The following is a 22,461-nucleotide window of genomic DNA, read 5'->3' on the forward strand; positions in this document are numbered from 1 at the left end:
CTCATTTACACCATATAAATAACGATTACCTATATGATTATGACATTTTAGAAAAAAATATAAACCTGTTACAATGAATGTAACTTAATGGTAAATTAACAATTTTGTCGACTAGTAGCTGATGTAACACGTTTTATATTCCACAGACACAAGAGCTGCAACACATCTCGGTATTGGAGACGTCTCTGTTCCTGCCCATGTGGCGCAACAGCAGCGTGTGGGTGGTGTCGCGCGTGAGCCGCGCGGCCGCCGCCCGCGCCACGCTGCCGCTGCCGGCCCGCCCGCTCGCCGCGCTCGCCTTCCACCGCCAGCGCCAGCCGCTCGTGTCGCACCCCTGCAGCAAGAACAATGGCGGCTGCCAACATCTGTGTATCACGGCTTATAAGAATGGCACCGGACACGCGCAGTGTATGTGTCGACACGGATACAGACTGGCTGGCCTGGGAGATTGCAAGCGTGAGTACCTATCTATATATTTTTTAATGTTTATTTGAAAATTTATAAAATAGTTCAGGCTATTCAGAAAGACGATGAAACGATGAACGAAACTAATGATAAAGAAATTATTTTCAAAGCAAGTTAAGTAGTCGAATGATTAGATTGACACAGGCTATGGAAACGATTGTAAAAATGGTATTAAGATACGCCAAGGAAATGGTCCAAAATGATGTTTATTTCCTCATACAGGCGTGGAGTTGTCGAGCTACCTGGTGGTGGCGCGCGGCTCCCCGCCGCTGGTGTCGGCGCTGGCGCTGGGCGGCGCCCGCAGCTCGCACGGCGGCTGGGAGGGCGCCGCGCCCGCCGCACACGCCGCCCGCCCCACGGCGGCCGATGTCGACATTGTCGGCGGATATCTGTACTACTGCGATGTGCACAGGTACTGTTGTATAGTTGACTTTAAATCAATGTAGTAGAAGTTTGAAATAGAGAGCCTCTAAAGTAAATTATCTCATTAAAAGTTTATAAAATGCTTTATAATTTATCTTATTCTTACCCCTTCGTTTCTCATCCCGTCATGTCATGTCGCATCATGTCATGTCCTGTTGCATTACCCTGTACATGTATTGTGCTGATGCAATTTATTTATCGCCATTGCTGTTCCAGGTATGAAATCGTTCGCCAAAAACTGGACGGTACTGGTCGCGAGGTATTCATCGACCAAGCTGTCGACAACTGCGAGGGACTTGCGGTGGATTGGCTTGGTAAGTACTAATCACATTTTATGATAATCCTAATCCTTTACTCTGTTGTTAAATGCTATGAAAAGTTTATAAAGTGTAGTGTTCTTTAGCATTAATATGCACGTATACGGGCATGTACGAGCGCGTGTTCGTTCGTTGGTTATGTGTCTTGATGTAATTTGTGAGTAAATAGGTTATAACGTCAGCATTATTTATAACAGATGCTAATATGATAGTATGACATTGCAGGCAGGAACTTGTACTGGACGGACGACGCGCTGGGTCAGGTGAGCGTGGCGCGGCTGGACGGGACCCGCGCGCGCCGCGTGCTGGTGCGAGAGCCGCGCGACCACTATTACCACCCGCGGGCCATCGTGCTCGATCCTAACAACGGGTATGTAGCAACAACTCACTTTGTTTAAACTAGACGATACCGCAGGAGGTATTGTTGTTATAGTAGCTATTACACTGATCAACCAGAAGAGATTTAGCACTGAAAAACAACTGATATAGCTTACTTTCATATGCCTGTAATTTACGTATTTCGAAAGGTTCTTTCCGTATTAAGAAGCTGCTTTATTTCTTCGTTCATAGGCTGTATTTCTATGGCACATTTATAATTTTAAAGTTTGTTAGGTTTAGGGGCCAGATGTTTGAACTGGGCGGATTGCTACCTAACTTAGGTAGCGTGTGATATGTTCAACATGTTTTTTGCCCCAGCACCATGTACTGGTCGGTGTGGGCGTCGGTGCGGTCGGAGCAGGGCAGCATCGAGACGGCGCACATGGACGGCAGCCAGCGCCGCGTGCTGCTGGGCGCCGCGCTGCACTGGCCCGGCGGGCTCGCGCTGGCGCCGGGCGGCCGGGAGCTGTACTGGTGCGACACCTACCTCAACAAGGTGGAGAAGTACGACATACGGACTGGGGAGAGGACCCTCGTGCTCAAGGAGACGGACTCCTCGCTGTTGAAGCCTTATGGACTTGTGCTGTATGAAGGTTAGTCATAAAAAATCATTTGTGACGCTGTGTGTTCCATTAGGACCTTTATTACGGTTGTGTGAGTCAGCTAGGGAGGAAAAGGAGATGAATTTTCAAAGAAACTTACTTTTGGTAAAAAAATGTGAATTTACAAGGTTCAAGAAATGCCTAAAAAGCCAAGAATTAATAACTTGTCATACCTTTCTTAAAGACGTTATACATGTGTGACGTTGCTTTTAATAACTTTAAGTACGAATTTATTTTTCATTTCCTCCCTTTTTTATCTGTTTGTAGGTGCGGTGATCTGGAGCGAGCACGGCACGGGCGCGGTGCGGCGCCTGGCGCCTGACGGAAACATCACGGAGTTATACCGACTACCACCACCGCTCTACGATCTCAAGCTTATCTCTGACGAAACGCATAGAGGTCAGACACCTTTGTATACATTTCACTATTACGATTACTTGCACTTTGATAATGCGCTTTAATAAGAAACTGGTCACATAAAAAAGTTTACGTTTCTCGTAATGTATTTTTTATAGTAAATAAAGTAGTTTGGTGATTATAGCTTCAATATATACGTTTTGTGTGTGCAGGTCACGTACAATGCGCGTGCGCGGAGCTGTGCCTGGTGACGCCGCGCGGCGGGCACACGTGCGCATGCGCAGAGGGCCGCGCGCCGACCGCGCGAGACCCCACGCACTGCGCGCCCGCACACGCCACCGAGCCGCCCGCCTGCCCCGCCGGCTCCGTGGCCTGCAAGAACGGGTGAGCATCTACATTTTATCTCATTTTTAATTGCCTCTTGAGAGTTTGAAGGTTTAAAACCTTAGCAGGTTGGCTATTTTTAAATTGTGATTACAAGTTACGATTGCATGCAAAGCTTTCTACTTAGTGGTTGGAATATAAAATAGATCATTCAAAATATTTTTATTGCAGTAAATCGAGTGGTGTTTACCCTTTAAAGTTATATTTCTTCATTTTACTTTATCTTTGTCTCACTGGTGGATTAACTATTAATAATGTCATAATCAGTGAGTGTATTTTTAAGAGATGTTGATAACGATTTGAATTTTATTGATTGTTTCTCTATTTGTAGACAATGCATCGAAGCACTGTACCTGTGCGACGGAGACTTGGACTGTGTCGACGGTTCTGATGAAGACGCCTCACCAACTGGACCTTGTGGTAATTAATCTGACATTTATTACACTTAATTTTTTTTTTAAATTTAATTGATATCATTTTAAGCGACGAAGTTTTTGCACTGTATTAGTTACGATTGTATGTTTCTTATTGCAGCGAACGTGACGTGCAGCGAGGATCAGATCACACGCTGTGACAATAATAGGTGTATACCTAACAAGTGGATCTGCGACGGACACAAAGGTAATAAATGCAAAAGTATCTTAGATTAGAATTATTGGAGATGTACGCTATGGTCCTTTAGTTAATTTCTGATATTGTCTATTGACATGTACCGTTAACAGTTACCGGCAATTACAGTAGCAGAATGATGCGACTTGATAATGTTTTTTAATTACTTCTTTAGTATACAAGGATACATAACATGTCGTGTGTCCGCAGACTGCAACGACGGCGTGGACGAGACGGAGGCGGCGTGCTCGCGCGTGTCGTGCGGCGCGGGGCAGTTCCAGTGTGCGGCCTCGCGGCGCTGCCTGCCCGCCTGGTGGCGCTGCGACGGAGCCCCGGACTGCGGCCGCGCCGACCTCAGCGACGAGAGCGACTGCCCCACCGCGCCCTGCCCCGACCTCACGTTCGCCTGCGACAACGGCGCCTGCCTGCCCTGGGACTACTACTGCGACGGACGCGCCGACTGCGCCGACGCTAGCGACGAGCGGAACTGCCAGAAGGGACCCTCCACGCTCAGCCCCGAGCGACCCAACCATCCCGGGCGGCACGATCATCAGTTAGTATTTGAAATACTATGTGTATATGTCACGCCTAGTCATCCCTTACAAACAGTATTACAGAAATCCTAGTTTTGCATACAGCACAATATTATAACATCGTGTATATTTCAGACACCCTCATCCCGATAATGGCGTATGCGAAGAACACGAATTTCAATGCAACAACACAGAATGTATTCGAAAGGTAAAAAAACACTCGACAAATTATGAAGCACAGATTTTAACTCCCGTAGCATCTTCACTACATAGTATAAAACAAAGTCGCCCATTTTGTCTGTAGTCCCTTCGTATGCATAAAACTTTAAAACTACGCAACGGATTTTGATGCGGTTTTCACTAATAGAAAGAGTATTTTCTCCGACAGGTTTTTATATATAATTGAAATACATTGAAACTATATTAGCTGAGTTATAGCGATTTATGTCCAAGAAGTCAGAAAAAAAATCTAATTGAAGATTGCATTTGTGCGTGCGCCGCTTATACCGTTGGATACAAGTAAGAACAATGTATAGCAAAAACATTGGTCTTTATTAGTTCTACAAAAAAGTCCGCGATGACATATATCCAGCTTTTTTATTTAAGTCACAAAAACTACTTTTCTGTATTAAAAAAACATTTAATTCGTTGGGTGATGTTTAACTGGTGATATAACCAATAATACATATATCCTTATCAAAATAAGTAAGTTCATCATCACGAGCATTTAATTTAGATTATTTTTGCAGTTTACAGTGTGTTATTTAGACATATAGTTTAGGAGATATCACGATATTAGTATTGCGGCACGGTACGGGCCGGCCGCGATCAACCGGCCCGTACCGTGATCCGTACCGTGATACCGTGATCGGCCGGCGACTTTGATCTATACATATAAGACAAAAAAAAATCTGTACATTACTTAAATATTTTTTCCAAAAACTGATAGGGGGGGCGATCAAAGAAGAGTCACAGAAACCAAAAAACATTTTAATATTTTAAACGCGGTTAAGGGAAAGAGAAGTTATTGTGAATTGAAAATTAGTATCCAATATGTGTTGGTGCGTTGACTGTATTTGTCGAAGTAGCGGGATACACGCAAACGAAGTTGCGCGGGTCAGCTAGTTATATATATAATTCTTCTGTAAGTGTGTATGTCACTGAACTTCTCTTAAACGACTGGACCGATTTTGATGAAATTTCTTGTGTGTGTTCAATGAGAATGGTTTAGATTCACAATTTTGTCCGCTGGACAATGTTTTTCTTATTAATTTTTAATTTATTAGTAACGTGTAGACAGGACAATGTCTGTCGGGTCCGCTAGTATTTCTATAATCAAGTACTTAATCCCCAGGAGTTCCACTGCGACGCGCACGTAGACTGCTTAGACGGTTCGGACGAGGTGGGGTGTGGTGCCGCGGCCTCCACCACCACCACGAGCAGCACGACGGCCGCGCCCCCCTCGTCCCCGGCGCCGGACTGCTCCCCGCCCGCCCTGAGCTGCGACAACGGCACCCGCTGCGTGCCGCTCGCACAGCTCTGCGACAACATACAGGACTGTATGGATGGAGCTGATGAGGCTGACCGATGTGGTAAGTCACTTTATATACACTTACCAGACTATGGTTCATAATAGTGACGTAATGATACTGTTGATCTTAAGTTTTGAAATCTTATGTTACCGCTTGATCGAATCAATCGATAATAATCAATAAAATACTTTCGCGTAGGAGAGCCGATGTGCACGCTGGCGCCGTGCTCGCACCTGTGCTGGGCGGCGCCGGGCGGGCCGGTGTGCGGCTGCCCCGCGGGCCTGCACCTGCAGCGCGACGGCGTGACGTGCGCGGCGCGCGGCGCGTGCGGCGCGTGGGGCGTGTGCTCGCACGCCTGCGCCCCGCACAAGCACCGCTACCGCTGCCTCTGCGACGAGGGGTACCAACTGGCCGACGACGGCTTCACCTGCAAGAGCACAGGTACGTAATATTAGATGCACTAATTTTTTTTTTCTATTTTTGTGTCACGTTGTTTAGTGAATATGATCGTATATCCGCTCACGTACGACTAGGCCTTTTGGGGAATTATAAACTACATGATACATTAACTATCGATACGAAACTTATCATTACTATTCTCTATCTCTAGATATGCCATTTTTTCACAGGAATAGACCACATATTCTATAAAAATTAACCCCTTTAAATCAATTCTATAGTATCATCCTATATTAATAACCTCTCGTATTCCTCAGACGGTGTGACCCCCCTGCTGGTGTTCAGCAACCGGCACGAGGTGCGCGGCGTGGAGCTGCCGGCGCTGACGGCGCGCGCGCTCATCTCCTCGCTCAAGAACACCATCGCGCTGGACTGGCGCCGCGACGCCGACTCCGGCGCCGTGCACCTCTACTGGACCGATGTTGTCGACGATAATATTTATAGAGGAGTTATTGTCGGGAATGGTAAGTACTACCACTGCTTAAAAATTAGGATTTAATGAATTTCATAAGAGTTAAAATGAAATTTTATATGTACACTACACTACCTGCCTCCGCGACGCAGTGGTTAAGGTCGTGGGTTCCATTCCCGCACGGAACAATTATTTGTGCGATCCACTATAGTTGTTTCGTATTTGGTTGTACTTTGTGTCCATTATTTGTAAAAGTCTCCACGACACAAGAACGATTCTTAGTACGAGAGTTGTCTTTTAAAAAAAACTTTATATTATCTATAGCGAGTCTTTAATATACTGGTACAATGGTTTTATTTGGCGACATTCGTAGCGCTGAGCGGCATCGAGCCTGTTGTCCGTCAGGGGCTGTCGACGGCTGAAGGGCTGGCGGTGGACTGGGTCGGCGGCAACTTGTACTGGGTCGAGAGCTCGCTGCATCAGATTGAGGTCAGTCACACTTGCAAACCAGTGATCTAAAACCGTTTGCCATAAATAATGCTGCTTTGTATGACGAAAAGGAAGGTTATTTTACTCCGAATATCACAGTGTTTGAACATCTTTAAGATCTCGGGATAATAAGTTAATGTAAAAAACGTAATGTTGTTTGTGTAGGTGGCTCGGCTGGATGGTGAGTTTCGTCGCACACTGATCGCTGGTGATATGGACAGTCCACGTGCTATAGCACTGGATCCACGAGTCGGTGAGTACCTACATGTTTTAACAAGTATAGTTTGTTTCATAACTAGAGGTAGTATTAGCAGTCAGTAACAGAACGATTTTTATATAAGTTTTAGAGTTTTATTGAAAATCAAGTTTATTGTTGGTTGGCTTTTATTTTAAAGTGATTTAATCTAGCCCCGATACAGGCTGCGCCTAGTGGGGTTGTCATAGTTATAAGCATAATTTTGTAATACTGGGACTGGTAATAAATGATTTTTATTTTTTTATTTTAATCTTTGTATATAATATTATGATGATATGTGTGTGTCGTGCAGGCTACCTGTTCTGGAGCGACTGGGAGCAGGCGGCGCCGCGCATCGAGCGCGCGTCGCTGGCGGGGCGGCGGCGCGGGGCCGTGGTGCGGGTCGATGCTTTGTCTGACGGAGCCTGGCCCAACGGCATCTCGCTCGACTACCGCGCCATGAGGTACCCGCCACCATACTGCCTTGTTGTTACACATCCCACATCCGAAGACAAAAAGCCGGTCCTGCTTGTTATCAATCAAGATAACAGTCGTTAAGCCACGTCAAAGGCCTTCGGGCGGCTAGAACTACTTTGACACTAGGTTGGCCACTAACCATACGATAAGAAGAAGAAGGTACAGTTTTAGATAGAAAAGCAACAATATGCTGATGTTTATTTTTTCAATTTCACTTTGCCATAAGACAATAGTGTGTTAGAATCTCGCATTTTGAAATATTATTATAGGTAATGCCTCTATTACGAAGTAATATAAGAAGGATAAGGTCTAAGTTCATCAACTCAATAAAAAAGAAATGTTTAACTAACTCAACAATATCGCAGGTTGTACTGGATCGACGCTCGCTCGGACTCGATCCACACGACGGACTACGAGGGCGGCGACCACCGCGAGGTGCTGCGCGGCCACCCCTCGCTGTCGCACCCCTTCGCCATCACCGTGTTCGAGAGCCACGTGTACTGGACCGACTGGCGCAGCAACAGCGTTGTTAGAGCTAACAAGTGGAACGGTAGGCTTTATTTACTTTATGTATAAAAAGAGTTACAGTAACATACATATGTCCTTTCTGAAATATCATCTATTACTTTGTGTCCGAATGTGTTTATTTGCTATAACTTGAAAGAAGGACAAACATATAAACAAATTTGTAATTGATTATATTGTTATAGGAAAATGTTGGACTATTCAATCGACTTCAAAGAAAGGAGGAAGTTTGACTGTTTTATGTATACCGTTAATTAATGCAACTGCGGTGTTAAGTTTTCGTTTTTGAAATCGATTCAATATGTTTCAGCGGTTTTCCGTCAAGAGGTTCTTAGTAATCCAAAGTATAAATTGGGGTTAAAGCAGACCTATATCCGACATCTTCTCGGTTTTCCGTAAATTAGAAGGAAAATTTTGTTATAGTATCAAAACTTCTTTACAAAGCATAAGACCCTAAAAATTCTGTATTACCAAGTCATTAAAAAGTTACTAATTCAGAAATATTTCGTTCATACAGGTAGTGACGTGACAGTAGTCCAGCGCACACTAACCCAGCCGTTCGACGTGAAGGTGATCCACCCGCGCCGCCAGCCGGCCGCGGCGCACAACCCGTGCGCGCCGCACAACGGCAACTGCTCGCACCTGTGCCTCATCGACTCGCCCGCAGAGCGCGTGTGCGCGTGCCCGCACGTCATGCGGCTGGCCAGCGATAACGTCACCTGCGAACGTGAGTGTTTAACTAACTTATCGTGTTGTGGGATGTAGCTATGTTATTTGTTATGGTACGAAAATGTCTTGGTATTAAACCGAGTCTTTTTTGAGTCAGACCAAATTTGTGTTTTTCTGTCCGAAATTAAGAAGCTAAAGTTCTCTCTGTCTCGAAAATCATGTAAAGCAGTCGGTCTTGACTCCAACTAATAATTACAACCAGGCATGTCAAAATACCATCGTACTAGGGTATGAGGATAAAGAAGTCGTGGTAGATTAGTATCCTCATGACTCTTACAATTCGTGGGGTTTGCTATCCTTGTGACAGGGAGCCCTGTGGCATTTCGATTTGCCGGCTAGTTGTTAGGTCACTGGTCTGTGATCATTAGTATTCAGTTGTTGTCGTGTGGCAGCTCACGAGAAGGTGCTGCTGCTGGGGCGCGCGGGCGAGATCCGCGGCGTGGACCTGGAGGCGCCGCTGGTGCACATGATCCCCACGGTGTCGGGCCCCGCGCTCACGGCGCCCGCCACCATCCACTTCGTGGCGCAGCACTCGCACATCTACTGGGCCGACGTCGAGGTAACTACCTCCTACATACTCGTGCACATGATCCCCACGGTGTCGGGCCCCGCGCTCACGGCGCCCGCCACCATCCACTTCGTGGCGCAGCACTCGCACATCTACTGGGCCGACGTCGAGGTAACTACCTCCTACATACTCGTGCACATGATCCCCACGGTGTCGGGCCCCGCGCTCACGGCGCCCGCCACCATCCACTTCGTGGCGCAGCACTCGCACATCTACTGGGCCGACGTCGAGGTAACTACCTCCTACATACTCGTGCACATGATCCCCACGGTGTCGGGCCCCGCGCTCACGGCGCCCGCCACCATCCACTTCGTGGCGCAGCACTCGCACATCTACTGGGCCGACGTCGAGGTAACTACCTCCTACATACTCGTGCACATGATCCCCACGGTGTCGGGCCCCGCGCTCACGGCGCCCGCCACCATCCACTTCGTGGCGCAGCACTCGCACATCTACTGGGCCGACGTCGAGGTAACTACCTCCTACATACTCGTGCACATGATCCCCACGGTGTCGGGCCCCGCGCTCACGGCGCCCGCCACCATCCACTTCGTGGCGCAGCACTCGCACATCTACTGGGCCGACGTCGAGGTAACTACCTCCTACATACTCGTGCACATGATCCCCACGGTGTCGGGCCCCGCGCTCACGGCGCCCGCCACCATCCACTTCGTGGCGCAGCACTCGCACATCTACTGGGCCGACGTCGAGGTAACTACCTCCTACATACTCGTGCACATGATCCCCACGGTGTCGGGCCCCGCGCTCACGGCGCCCGCCACCATCCACTTCGTGGCGCAGCACTCGCACATCTACTGGGCCGACGTCGAGGTAACTACCTCCTACATACTCGTGCACATGATCCCCACGGTGTCGGGCCCCGCGCTCACGGCGCCCGCCACCATCCACTTCGTGGCGCAGCACTCGCACATCTACTGGGCCGACGTCGAGGTAACTACCTCCTACATACTCGTGCACATGATCCCCACGGTGTCGGGCCCCGCGCTCACGGCGCCCGCCACCATCCACTTCGTGGCGCAGCACTCGCACATCTCCTGGGCCGACGTCGAGGTACCACCTCCTACATACTTGAATCATCTATGTAAACCGAAACAAAAGACAACGATATCTATAACTAACAAAAAAGCTCTGAAACGCGGTAACAAAACCTACGCGGTGAGTTATAGATAGCTATGCAAAATCTGGAAGTCATGGCGTATGGAAAAGACTGTTAAAATTTACTATAGGGCTTAGCTGGATGATATTATAACAAAGTAGGTTCTCACTATGCCTTGTAAAAATGGTGCCTAGAAGTTCTTAAGTAAAATGTTGGTCTTCTAGCCCATTTTATCTCTTTCAAAGAAAACTCTTTCATAATGTAAATTAAAATGTGTAATCTATTTAGACGAACGAGATCAAACGGACGGGTCTAACTGGCGGAGGCGTGCGTGTAGTAGCCGACAGTGGCGTGGAGTTACCCCGAGGGTTCGCGCTGGACTGGGCCGCTGGCCTCATGTACTACTCCAGCGGCACGGCGCTGCTGGTGGCCAACCTGGCGGGCGAGTTCACGGCCGTGCTGCTGGAGAAGCTGGCCAACCTCACGGCGCTGGCCGTGGACCCCAAGCGAGGCAAGCTGTACTGGGCGCTCGCGCAGGACCCGGAGCGGATAGAGGGCGCTAACGGAGATGGCAGCGATCGACGAGTGCTGCTCGATGCACGCGCCAATCCGCTGCTCAGAGGAGTTACTAGTTAGTAATTCTGTGTATGCTAATTTAGTGTCGTAAATTGTTTAATGATATTTCTTTGGATTATTGGTCAACCAATTACTGTCAAAAGTGCGACGTTCTTATGTTACTTGACCAAAGGTACACTATAATATTACACTTTTATTGGAAAGGAGACTTAAAGCTGGCAATAAGTTACTGTAAAAAAATTAACTGTATGTGTTTTTCACAGGTATGTGCGTGGATCTGGATTTGAACCGACTATACTGGGTGAACCTTGCTTCAGCTTCTATGCAGTACTTAGACATTGCATCTGGAAAGTTTCATACAGTAAGTGTTTTCTAACTATTTATCTTATGTTTCTCAAGCAGCACAAGAAACAACAGATGATAAAATACAATATTTAACTTTTCAATGTGCAGTCGGGTAAATGTAATAATTTTTTTATAAAGATTTAAAGGTAGTAACGTATACATCCGTGCACGTATACTCAAAGAAAACGTGATGGAAATACGCTTGGTTTGGGATATACTTCTTAATGATGTATTTATGTGTGTATATAGTTAGAAATGCCGAGCAGTTCGTCTCGTCCCGTGGCACTGGAGGTGTACGACGACCTGGTCATCTGGGCCGACGGAGACGAGCACACAGTGCACTCGTGTGACAAACGAACATGCTCACACCAGTCGTCCAAACTGCTGAGGAATAATACTGGTAAGTAAAGATACTTGTAACTGTTAATGGTTGGCCTACAACTGACAACTCTCAGTACAGAATCGTTTTGTTCCGATTTTATACTTTTTTGGTATTGACAAGAAACAGTCTTAATTTTTACTTATGAAGTTGGAGCATCGTCAAGGCAACATCGGTAACACTTACTGTTTCTCATCTTCATCGGACAGCTTCATCTCGCTCGATTACTTATTTCTTCTTCTATTAAGTGTAATAGTATAGTTTGTATCGTGTGGCACAGAGGGCGTGATCTCCCTGCGCGTGTACGACGTGCGCGTGCAGAGCGGCGTGCGCGGCGCGTGCTCGCTGCGGCGCGGCGCCTGCGCGCAGCTGTGCCTGCCCGTGTCGCCCGCCAACAGCCAGTGTCGCTGTGCTGCGGGCTATGTGCGGGACGGAGCGCAGTGCACCGGTAACTATACCAGTTATACCACCTTTATATAATCTTTATATAAAAACCCCTTTGCGAAAATTTTATGAATCGTTTTAGTTCTTATTACGATCCTACTTATAGCTAATTTCATGATATAAATGAAATTTTAGCTATCATAAAGCAAAAATTTGATAGGTTTTTCATACTTTTTATACGTTAGTTTCGCCATAAGACATCTTCAAGTTTTTGTAAATCATTAAGAAAACACTAATAATTTGTTTAAATACTATTTACGTAGAAAGTCGCTTTATATTCCAGCAAAACTTTAAACCTATACTTTATTTAAACCTTCCTCAACAGCTGTAGACGAAGTAGTAGTATACTCAGTAAGCTGGGAGGTCCGCGGCGTGGCGCTAGACGCAAGCAACGCGACGCAGGCGCAGTCGAGAGGTCTCCTCCCTCCCATCCCTCAGCTGTCCATGGCAGCGAGCATCGACTACCACGCGGAGGGCCAGTGGCTGTACTGGGTGGACTCGGAGGCCGGCAGCTTGTGGCGGGTGAAGAGAGACGGCACCAATAGGCAGCTGTTACTGAACCAGCCCGCGCCGATTGATGCTCAACCTGCGGATTGGCTGGCAGGTATGTGATACTGCCAAAGAGTTTTATTGTGACTTTTGTGTTAATGGCCGGTTTTTTTGCATTGAAATGTTGTTTCGATATTAAGTTAGAATATGCACTAAATTATTTTAATATTTTTTTGTTTGCCGGTTTCTGAAAATATATGTAATATTGATCCAGATACGATATAGTCTTTTGTAAAGGAGGTTAAAAAATACTATAATCTAATTTGATGATAATTGAAAGTGTTTTTATCATGTTTCTAAGTCCTAATAACAGAAATAAAATATGCTTTAATATTTAAATATTAAACAGTTTTTTTGCATTCATTTTGCTATAATAATTTGCTGTTATTCTGCTAGGCGTGGCGGTGGACTGGGTGAACGAGAACGTGTACTGGTCGGAGCCGCGGCGTCGCCTGGTGCAGGTGTCCAAGCTCGACGGAGCGCATCGATACGTGCTCATCGATACTGACCCGCTCGCTGTCACTTGTGAGTATATACGCTTATTTTTGCAGAGATTTTAGTGGCTTTTTGTAGAGATATCTGTATAAGTAATATAGAACTACTCTATATTACGTTTAAGTTTACGTACTATTTAATAGATACAGGTAACAATATGACAAAATAGTCAGGTTTTAGATAAAGTAATAAATGAACCAGAGAGCAGTGTGTTAAGTACGGCTTGTCACATGGATCAACAATGTTTGTTATATTTTCAATCATAATCAGTTGCAAATTACTCATATAAACGAACAGTGTAAAAAAATGAGTGTTTTGTCTATAGCTCTGGCAGTGGACCCGATCCGTGGCTGGCTGTTTATGGCTGGTGGTGGCTGGATCCAGCGCTCGCGACTGGACGGCTCCGAGCGTGACCTCGTGTACAACGGAACTAATGTTGCTGACATTGCACTGGACTCTAAGGTACATCTCCTTGTGTATTCATGTATTAACACTTAACTTTTAATAAGTACAAAAAATGTGTAAAAAGTGAGAGAATTGCACGTACTTTTTGACTGTTATCCTTGGGTTATGGGTAACAGTTACGTTAGTAATCATCCATTTCGATAAAATGGCCACAGAAAAAGGCCTATTTGTGTTGAGAATAGGAAACGTACAGATAAAAAATGATGCTAGTATTATGAAATTTAGCATCAGCTGGGTGTCATACGAGGGGTGAACTATCTGCGTATCCACATCCTAACATAAGTATGTTTAGCCTGTTCGTTTTTGGTAAAATGTTTGTACGTGTTCAGAACGAGCACGTGTACTGGGTGGAGGCGCGCGCGGCGCTGGTGGTGCGGGCGCGCTACGACGGCACGCGCCGCGAGGAGCTGGCGCGCTTCCGGCCGCACCACCACCACCCTGTCGCGCTCACCGTCTACAAGGACCATCTCTACTGGCTTGACACGTGAGTATATTGTCCTACTTCCTTCAAGGAAACTAGTGCAGATTGCAGACTTTGTATCTCATCAAGAACTGTTTTCAAAAAATTTCAGGTCTCTTTGTTATGTTTTCGTTCATCGTTTCAAATAATTTTGAAGGGCTTCTGGAGTGTTGGACCTGAGTTTGAGTTCTTAGGTATAATTTGGGTGGCAGACGAATATTTATATCACTGGATTTATACAAGTGTATGAGTGAAAAAGAAGTACCACATGAATTTTGTCTAGCCTTTATGATTTTGGTTTTTTATGGCTACAGGACAGCGAACCGCGGCAGCGTGCTGTCGGCGCCGCTGAGCAACGTGACGTCATACCGCGTGCTGCGCGACAACGTGGGCGACAGCCTCAAGGACGTGTGCGTGTGGGCGCGCGCGGCGCAGCGCCCGGCCGCCGGCTGCCCCGCGCGCTGCGCCGCGCTGTGCCTGGCGGGGCGGTGCGCCTGTCCGCACGGACGACTTGCGGCCGATAACGTGTCCTGCTCGCGTATGTACCTGCTAACTGTGTGTTATTAATGTACACGACAACAACATTTGTGCCATTTTAAACGGATTGCAGAAGTTGAATAATGTCCCAGTCTTATTGACCCTTGCGAGAGTAGTTTATAGCAGGGCTCATATATGCAATCGGTTCTCTATTTTATTATTAATGAAATCTAATCTACAACCAGTCAGAGATAAAGCAATACACAGTCAACTTTATGAATTCCTCTTCGAGCTCTGATTTCAAAACAGGAAGGACATTTTTGACTCACAAAATATTGTACTCTTACTGCAAAAGTCTTATAACAACATCAACACAGTAGTACAGTACCTACAGTAGAAGTATTTGCTCTAATCATTATTTTTATGTAAACAGCTTACGAATCATTCCTGATGTACTCGCGCGTCACTGAGATCGACAGCATCCATCTACAGGACGACAAGGACCTCAACTCTCCCTACCAGCCTATACGAGACAAGTGAGACAGAAACCTTACTTAGTTGCAATTGTCTTATTACTCATAAAAAAAATACATTATGCCGCATCGTTATCTTTACATCATTACAGGGAACTGATGCGCAACGCGATCAGCCTAGCGTACGAGTACGCGAGCTCTCGCCTGTTGTACTCGGACATTCAGCGCGGCTCCATCAACACAGTACACTTCAACGGCACCGGCAACCAGGTGCTGCTGGAGCAGGTCGGCGCCGTCGAGGGCATGGTGTTCGGAGCCGCCACGCGCACGCTGTACTGGACGTGCAACAGCGCGCCCGGGATACGTGCCGCCTTATTACACGAACTACTCGAAGCCCCGCCTGAACGACGAGCCGCTAAAGTCTCTACAGTACTTAGACTACCTAGAGGAGATCGTCCGAGAGGCATTGATTTCGAACCTTGTGAACGACGATTGTACTGGACCAATTGGAACGAATCTCACCCGTCGATACAGCGTGCTTATACAAGCGGACGTGCGTTACAAACTATAGTCGCAAGTGATATACTAATGCCTAATGGATTGGCATTAGATCATGCAACAAAACACGTATACTGGGCCGATGCACGCCTCGACAAGATAGAACGAATGCACTACGACGGCTCTCACCGCAGTGTGGTGACGCGCGCCAGTACCGACCACCCGTTCGACGTGGCCATCGCGGGTGACTGGGTGTTCTGGACCGACTGGCTCGCTCACGGGGTGTTCCGGGCTGACAAGCGCGCTGGAGGGGTGACGCCGCTGCGCAGGGATATACCGAGACCTATGGCCGTGATCGCCGTCACACCTGACCATCAGACTTGTGAGTATACTGACTGTATTTTACATTTGAATTATAGCATGTTTAGAAATGTTTAGTCATACTTTGACATTTGATGTTTCATTCTTTTATTCTGTCGTCAACCTGGTGTCAAAGTTGTTCAAGCCGCCCGAAAGGCCTTTGACATGGCTTTACGTTAACTTAGTAGTTAACAATCGGGGCTGACTATTTATGTGCCCTCCGAAGCACGTAAACGCTCAGTTTAAATACCACTATGCCATCACCCATCTATAGAATGACTTCGCCAAGGATTGCTTAACCTATTGATCGTTTACTGACCGGTGAGCGTAACTGGCTATGAGTGATGTCCCTAAATGGTGGTTAATTAGTGAACCACGCGCAGGTTCCCTGGACCCGTGCGCGGTGCTGAACGGCGGGTGCGCGGAGGTGTGCGCGGCGGACGCGCGCGGCGCGGCCGTGTGCTCGTGCGGCGCGGGCCGCGTGCTGGCGCCCGACGCGCGCGCCTGCGCCGCCGCCGCCTGCCCGCCGCAACACTTCGCCTGCGCCGAGGGGCCCTGCGTGCCCGACGACCTGGTGTGTGACGGCGTGCCGCACTGTAGTGATACTACTGACGCTTCCGATGAAGAACTATACTACTGCAGTAAGTTGTCCAAATCTCAACGTATCAATCAGCTTATTTATTATTATCGTTTTATTTGGTTGCTAGGCAAGTCTTGTCTTTCTTATGCCACTGCCAAGTTTTAAATGACAACATTTTTGATAAATTTGAAATCATACGTGTTACTTTCTCGTGTAGCATCCCGCGTGTGTCCGGCGGGCACGCTGCGGTGCGGCGCGGGTGGACGCTGCGTGTCCGTGGCGCGCGCGTGCGACGGGCGCGTGGACTGCGACGACGGCGCGGACGAAGCCGACTGCGACTGTCCGCCGCAGCACTACCGCTGCGACGACGCCGCCTGCGTGCCGCTGGCCGCGCGCTGCGACGGAGCACAGCACTGCCCCGACGGCAGCGACGAGCGGGACTGTCCCGCCTGCCGGGGAGACGACTGCCCGGCCGCTACTACTGGTCAGTATACACTTGTTTTAAGTTCATTTCTTAGCTCGAATGCTCATGTTCGGTGTGCACATAGGTAAGCCTATATTTACATGAATCACAAATGCTATAAAATATTATGCCAATTCGCCTAAAAGATCGTAGATATCATTAGACTTTAGAGTATCAGACCGTAATAATTTAATATGTGAAAGCTTAAAAAAAGCAAGTACATACCTAATAAAAATATATTTATCTATCAGAATCGAACGCGATCGAGTCGAACACGTGGTCAGAGACGGAGGCGGACGCGGGCGCGGAGGCGGAGGCGTGCGGCGCGGAGCAGTTCACGTGCGGCGGCGGGGAGTGCGTGCCGCTCGCCTGGCGCTGCGACGGACGACCCGATTGCGCTGACGCCAGCGATGAGACGCTACACTGCGGTAAATATGATACATACAATAATTTACTATTTATATTATTATCTTGCATTGACGTGTCTTTGTCTTATGAATTGAAATAAACCCGACAAAACTATTAATAGGTTATTATTTCTTGTCACTCGTCAACCAATACACACTTTTTTATCCCGTCGTTAAAAACGGGCTTTCAAATCGTGCGCTATTCTATTATTATACAACGACAAGTCATTGTTCAAAAAGTGTTAAACAAACACAAGAGATATTAAGAGAACTGTTTTGAATAGCGTCTTGTTGCTATATTCAGAACAAACAAATGGAAATGGCATGTATTTTTGTCTTGCCAGGTCACAAGAACAGAACGTGCAACCTGGACCAGTTCACGTGCGGCGACTCGGGCCTGTGCGTGGCGCTGACCGCGCGGTGCGACGGCGCGGCGGACTGCCCGCGCGGCGAGGACGAGGCGGCGTGCGTGTGTGCGCCGCCCGCGCCGCGCTGCCACAACGACTCGCTGTGTCTGCACCCCGTATGTTGATACTTATTACTTATCAGGTTTATAATATCATTTGGCTAAAGCTACGTATAAGACACGATTATTTTCGTGTAAAAAGAAATTCCTACTTACACGCTCTTAATTTTATCAATTACGCGGTGAGAGATTACGCATTAGACTCCGATTGTTTAGCATTATATTAATTTTTTTTTTCATAAATAGGTACTGACTTTAAAGGCTATTCTGGCGGCCTTTAAAGTCGTGACGAAAGGTAGAGAACCCTACGATTAGTGTAACCGTATTTCGTCTCATAATTTTGTTCACGTATTTTTTGCCACAATTGTAGAGTATGATATGTGACGGTGACCTGGACTGCGCGGACGGGTCGGACGAGCCGGCGGGGTGCGCCCGCGACGACGGGCCGCCGCCCGCGCTGTGCGGGGGCGTGGCCGGCGCGCTGCAGTGTGCGGGCCGCTGTGTGCCGCGGGAGCAGCTGTGTGACGGACGGGACCACTGCATGGACGGCGGTGGTGGGGGAGCCGGCTCCGATGAGGACCCCTTCATGTGTGGTGAGTAGCTTCCGGAGCAATTTGCGTCAAAATTTGTTAGAAAGTACACGTTACCGTGACGTCATTTTACCGTCACTGACTCTTCATGACGTGGCATAGCAGTTACACAAAAAGTTATTGTGACATTATTATACATTTACATAAAACATTAATTCTCTTAGTTCTTTCGTAGTGTGCTAGACGGATGAAGAAAAATAAGGAGTGTTTTATGTTCTTCCAGCATCATTCGCTCGCGCGATGTCGGGCATGTCCGGGTCGGGCGGAGCGGGCGGCGCGTCTCGCGGCACGTGCGCGCGCGGCGAGTGGCAGTGCGACAACGGCGCGTGCGTGCCGCGCGCCGCGCTGTGTGACGGCGCCGACGACTGCGGCGACTACACCGACGAGTGGCGCTGCAGTACGTACACATGTACACACGTACACACACGCAACACATACATTTAGTTAGTTAGTGCGACAACGGCGCGTGCGTGCCGCGCGCCGCGCTGTGTGACGGCGCCGACGACTGCGGCGACTACACCGACGAGTGGCGCTGCAGTACGTACACATGTACACACGTACACACACGCAACACATACATTTAGTTAGTTAGTGCGACAACGGCGCCTGCGTGCCGCGCGCCGCGCTGTGTGACGGCGCCGACGACTGCGGCGACTACACCGACGAGTGGCGCTGCAGTACGTACACATGTACACACGTACACACACGCAACACATACATTTAGTTAGTTAGTGCGACAACGGCGCCTGCGTGCCGCGCGCCGCGCTGTGTGACGGCGCCGACGACTGCGGCGACTACACCGACGAGTGGCGCTGCAGTACGTACACATGTACACACGTACACACACGCAACACATACATTTAGTTAGTTAGTGCGACAACGGCGCCTGCGTGCCGCGCGCCGCGCTGTGTGACGGCGCCGACGACTGCGGCGACTACACCGACGAGTGGCGCTGCAGTACGTACACATGTACACACGTACACACACGCAACACATACATTTAGTTAGTTAGTGCGACAACGGCGCCTGCGTGCCGCGCGCCGCGCTGTGTGACGGCGCCGACGACTGCGGCGACTACACCGACGAGTGGCGCTGCAGTACGTACACATGTACACACGTACACACACGCAACACATACATTTAGTTAGTTAGTGCGACAACGGCGCCTGCGTGCCGCGCGCCGCGCTGTGTGACGGCGCCGACGACTGCGGCGACTACACCGACGAGTGGCGCTGCAGTACGTACACATGTACACACGTACACACACGCAACACATACATTTAGTTAGTTAGTGCGACAACGGCGCCTGCGTGCCGCGCGCCGCGCTGTGTGACGGCGCCGACGACTGCGGCGACTACACCGACGAGTGGCGCTGCAGTACGTACACATGTACACACGTACACACACGCAACACATACATTTAGTTAGTTAGTGCGACAACGGCGCCTGCGTGCCGCGCGCCGCGCTGTGTGACGGCGCCGACGACTGCGGCGACTACACCGACGAGTGGCGCTGCAGTACGTACACATGTACACACGTACACACACGCAACACATACATTTAGTTAGTTAGTGCGACAACGGCGCCTGCGTGCCGCGCGCCGCGCTGTGTGACGGCGCCGACGACTGCGGCGACTACACCGACGAGTGGCGCTGCAGTACGTACACATGTACACACGTACACACACGCAACACATACATTTAGTTAGTTAGTGCGACAACGGCGCGTGCGTGCCGCGCGCCGCGCTGTGTGACGGCGCCGACGACTGCGGCGACTACACCGACGAGTGGCGCTGCAGTACGTACACATGTACACACGTACACACACGCAACACATACATTTAGTTAGTTAGTGCGACAACGGCGCCTGCGTGCCGCGCGCCGCGCTGTGTGACGGCGCCGACGACTGCGGCGACTACACCGACGAGTGGCGCTGCAGTACGTACACATGTACACACGTACACACACGCAACACATACATTTAGTTAGTTAGTGCGACAACGGCGCCTGCGTGCCGCGCGCCGCGCTGTGTGACGGCGCCGACGACTGCGGCGACTACACCGACGAGTGGCGCTGCAGTACGTACACATGTACACACGTACACACACGCAACACATACATTTAGTTAGTTAGTGCGACAACGGCGCCTGCGTGCCGCGCGCCGCGCTGTGTGACGGCGCCGACGACTGCGGCGACTACACCGACGAGTGGCGCTGCAGTACGTACACATGTACACACGTACACACACGCAACACATACATTTAGTTAGTTAGTGCGACAACGGCGCCTGCGTGCCGCGCGCCGCGCTGTGTGACGGCGCCGACGACTGCGGCGACTACACCGACGAGTGGCGCTGCAGTACGTACACATGTACACACGTACACACACGCAACACATACATTTAGTTAGTTAGTGCGACAACGGCGCCTGCGTGCCGCGCGCCGCGCTGTGTGACGGCGCCGACGACTGCGGCGACTACACCGACGAGTGGCGCTGCAGTACGTACACATGTACACACGTACACACACGCAACACATACATTTAGTTAGTTAGTGCGACAACGGCGCCTGCGTGCCGCGCGCCGCGCTGTGTGACGGCGCCGACGACTGCGGCGACTACACCGACGAGTGGCGCTGCAGTACGTACACATGTACACACGTACACACACGCAACACATACATTTAGTTAGTTAGTGCGACAACGGCGCCTGCGTGCCGCGCGCCGCGCTGTGTGACGGCGCCGACGACTGCGGCGACTACACCGACGAGTGGCGCTGCAGTACGTACACATGTACACACGTACACACACGCAACACATACATTTAGTTAGTTAGTGCGACAACGGCGCCTGCGTGCCGCGCGCCGCGCTGTGTGACGGCGCCGACGACTGCGGCGACTACACCGACGAGTGGCGCTGCAGTACGTACACATGTACACACGTACACACACGCAACACATACATTTAGTTAGTTAGTGCGACAACGGCGCCTGCGTGCCGCGCGCCGCGCTGTGTGACGGCGCCGACGACTGCGGCGACTACACCGACGAGTGGCGCTGCAGTACGTACACATGTACACACGTACACACACGCAACACATACATTTAGTTAGTTAGTGCGACAACGGCGCCTGCGTGCCGCGCGCCGCGCTGTGTGACGGCGCCGACGACTGCGGCGACTACACCGACGAGTGGCGCTGCAGTACGTACACATGTACACACGTACACACACGCAACACATACATTTAGTTAGTTAGTGCGACAACGGCGCCTGCGTGCCGCGCGCCGCGCTGTGTGACGGCGCCGACGACTGCGGCGACTACACCGACGAGTGGCGCTGCAGTACGTACACATGTACACACGTACACACACGCAACACATACATTTAGTTAGTTAGTGCGACAACGGCGCCTGCGTGCCGCGCGCCGCGCTGTGTGACGGCGCCGACGACTGCGGCGACTACACCGACGAGTGGCGCTGCAGTACGTACACATGTACACACGTACACACACGCAACACATACATTTAGTTAGTTAGTGCGACAACGGCGCCTGCGTGCCGCGCGCCGCGCTGTGTGACGGCGCCGACGACTGCGGCGACTACACCGACGAGTGGCGCTGCAGTACGTACACATGTACACACGTACACACACGCAACACATACATTTAGTTAGTTAGTGCGACAACGGCGCCTGCGTGCCGCGCGCCGCGCTGTGTGACGGCGCCGACGACTGCGGCGACTACACCGACGAGTGGCGCTGCAGTACGTACACATGTACACACGTACACACACGCAACACATACATTTAGTTAGTTAGTGCGACAACGG

At 49.6% G+C, this 22,461-nt stretch overlaps 1 protein-coding gene across 1 annotated transcript in view; it reads left to right on the forward strand.

Annotated features, from left to right (window-relative positions):
- LRP1 (LDL receptor protein 1) overlaps positions 1 to 22,461 on the forward strand; it is a 74,555-nt gene that overhangs the window by 14,069 nt on the left and 38,025 nt on the right. Inside the window, exons 11-47 of the mRNA XM_076129653.1 lie at positions 147 to 456; positions 688 to 877; positions 1,105 to 1,202; positions 1,431 to 1,575; positions 1,902 to 2,176; positions 2,453 to 2,584; positions 2,755 to 2,926; positions 3,258 to 3,346; positions 3,461 to 3,547; positions 3,746 to 4,088; positions 4,204 to 4,276; positions 5,423 to 5,660; positions 5,799 to 6,041; positions 6,317 to 6,523; positions 6,845 to 6,960; positions 7,126 to 7,213; positions 7,509 to 7,659; positions 8,038 to 8,222; positions 8,715 to 8,924; positions 9,319 to 9,485; positions 10,900 to 11,242; positions 11,451 to 11,548; positions 11,782 to 11,932; positions 12,192 to 12,359; positions 12,681 to 12,959; positions 13,301 to 13,429; positions 13,725 to 13,861; positions 14,194 to 14,348; positions 14,639 to 14,862; positions 15,235 to 15,337; positions 15,427 to 16,154; positions 16,516 to 16,773; positions 16,930 to 17,196; positions 17,427 to 17,603; positions 17,927 to 18,105; positions 18,419 to 18,641; positions 18,862 to 19,035. Coding sequence (XP_075985768.1) covers positions 147 to 456; positions 688 to 877; positions 1,105 to 1,202; positions 1,431 to 1,575; positions 1,902 to 2,176; positions 2,453 to 2,584; positions 2,755 to 2,926; positions 3,258 to 3,346; positions 3,461 to 3,547; positions 3,746 to 4,088; positions 4,204 to 4,276; positions 5,423 to 5,660; positions 5,799 to 6,041; positions 6,317 to 6,523; positions 6,845 to 6,960; positions 7,126 to 7,213; positions 7,509 to 7,659; positions 8,038 to 8,222; positions 8,715 to 8,924; positions 9,319 to 9,485; positions 10,900 to 11,242; positions 11,451 to 11,548; positions 11,782 to 11,932; positions 12,192 to 12,359; positions 12,681 to 12,959; positions 13,301 to 13,429; positions 13,725 to 13,861; positions 14,194 to 14,348; positions 14,639 to 14,862; positions 15,235 to 15,337; positions 15,427 to 16,154; positions 16,516 to 16,773; positions 16,930 to 17,196; positions 17,427 to 17,603; positions 17,927 to 18,105; positions 18,419 to 18,641; positions 18,862 to 19,035 — 7,312 coding nt within the window. The remainder of the gene's footprint in view (positions 1 to 146; positions 457 to 687; positions 878 to 1,104; positions 1,203 to 1,430; positions 1,576 to 1,901; positions 2,177 to 2,452; positions 2,585 to 2,754; positions 2,927 to 3,257; positions 3,347 to 3,460; positions 3,548 to 3,745; positions 4,089 to 4,203; positions 4,277 to 5,422; positions 5,661 to 5,798; positions 6,042 to 6,316; positions 6,524 to 6,844; positions 6,961 to 7,125; positions 7,214 to 7,508; positions 7,660 to 8,037; positions 8,223 to 8,714; positions 8,925 to 9,318; positions 9,486 to 10,899; positions 11,243 to 11,450; positions 11,549 to 11,781; positions 11,933 to 12,191; positions 12,360 to 12,680; positions 12,960 to 13,300; positions 13,430 to 13,724; positions 13,862 to 14,193; positions 14,349 to 14,638; positions 14,863 to 15,234; positions 15,338 to 15,426; positions 16,155 to 16,515; positions 16,774 to 16,929; positions 17,197 to 17,426; positions 17,604 to 17,926; positions 18,106 to 18,418; positions 18,642 to 18,861; positions 19,036 to 22,461) is intronic.

This window comes from Anticarsia gemmatalis, chromosome 22, assembly GCF_050436995.1.
Source record: "Anticarsia gemmatalis isolate Benzon Research Colony breed Stoneville strain chromosome 22, ilAntGemm2 primary, whole genome shotgun sequence".
Taxonomy (NCBI): domain Eukaryota; kingdom Metazoa; phylum Arthropoda; class Insecta; order Lepidoptera; family Erebidae; genus Anticarsia; species Anticarsia gemmatalis.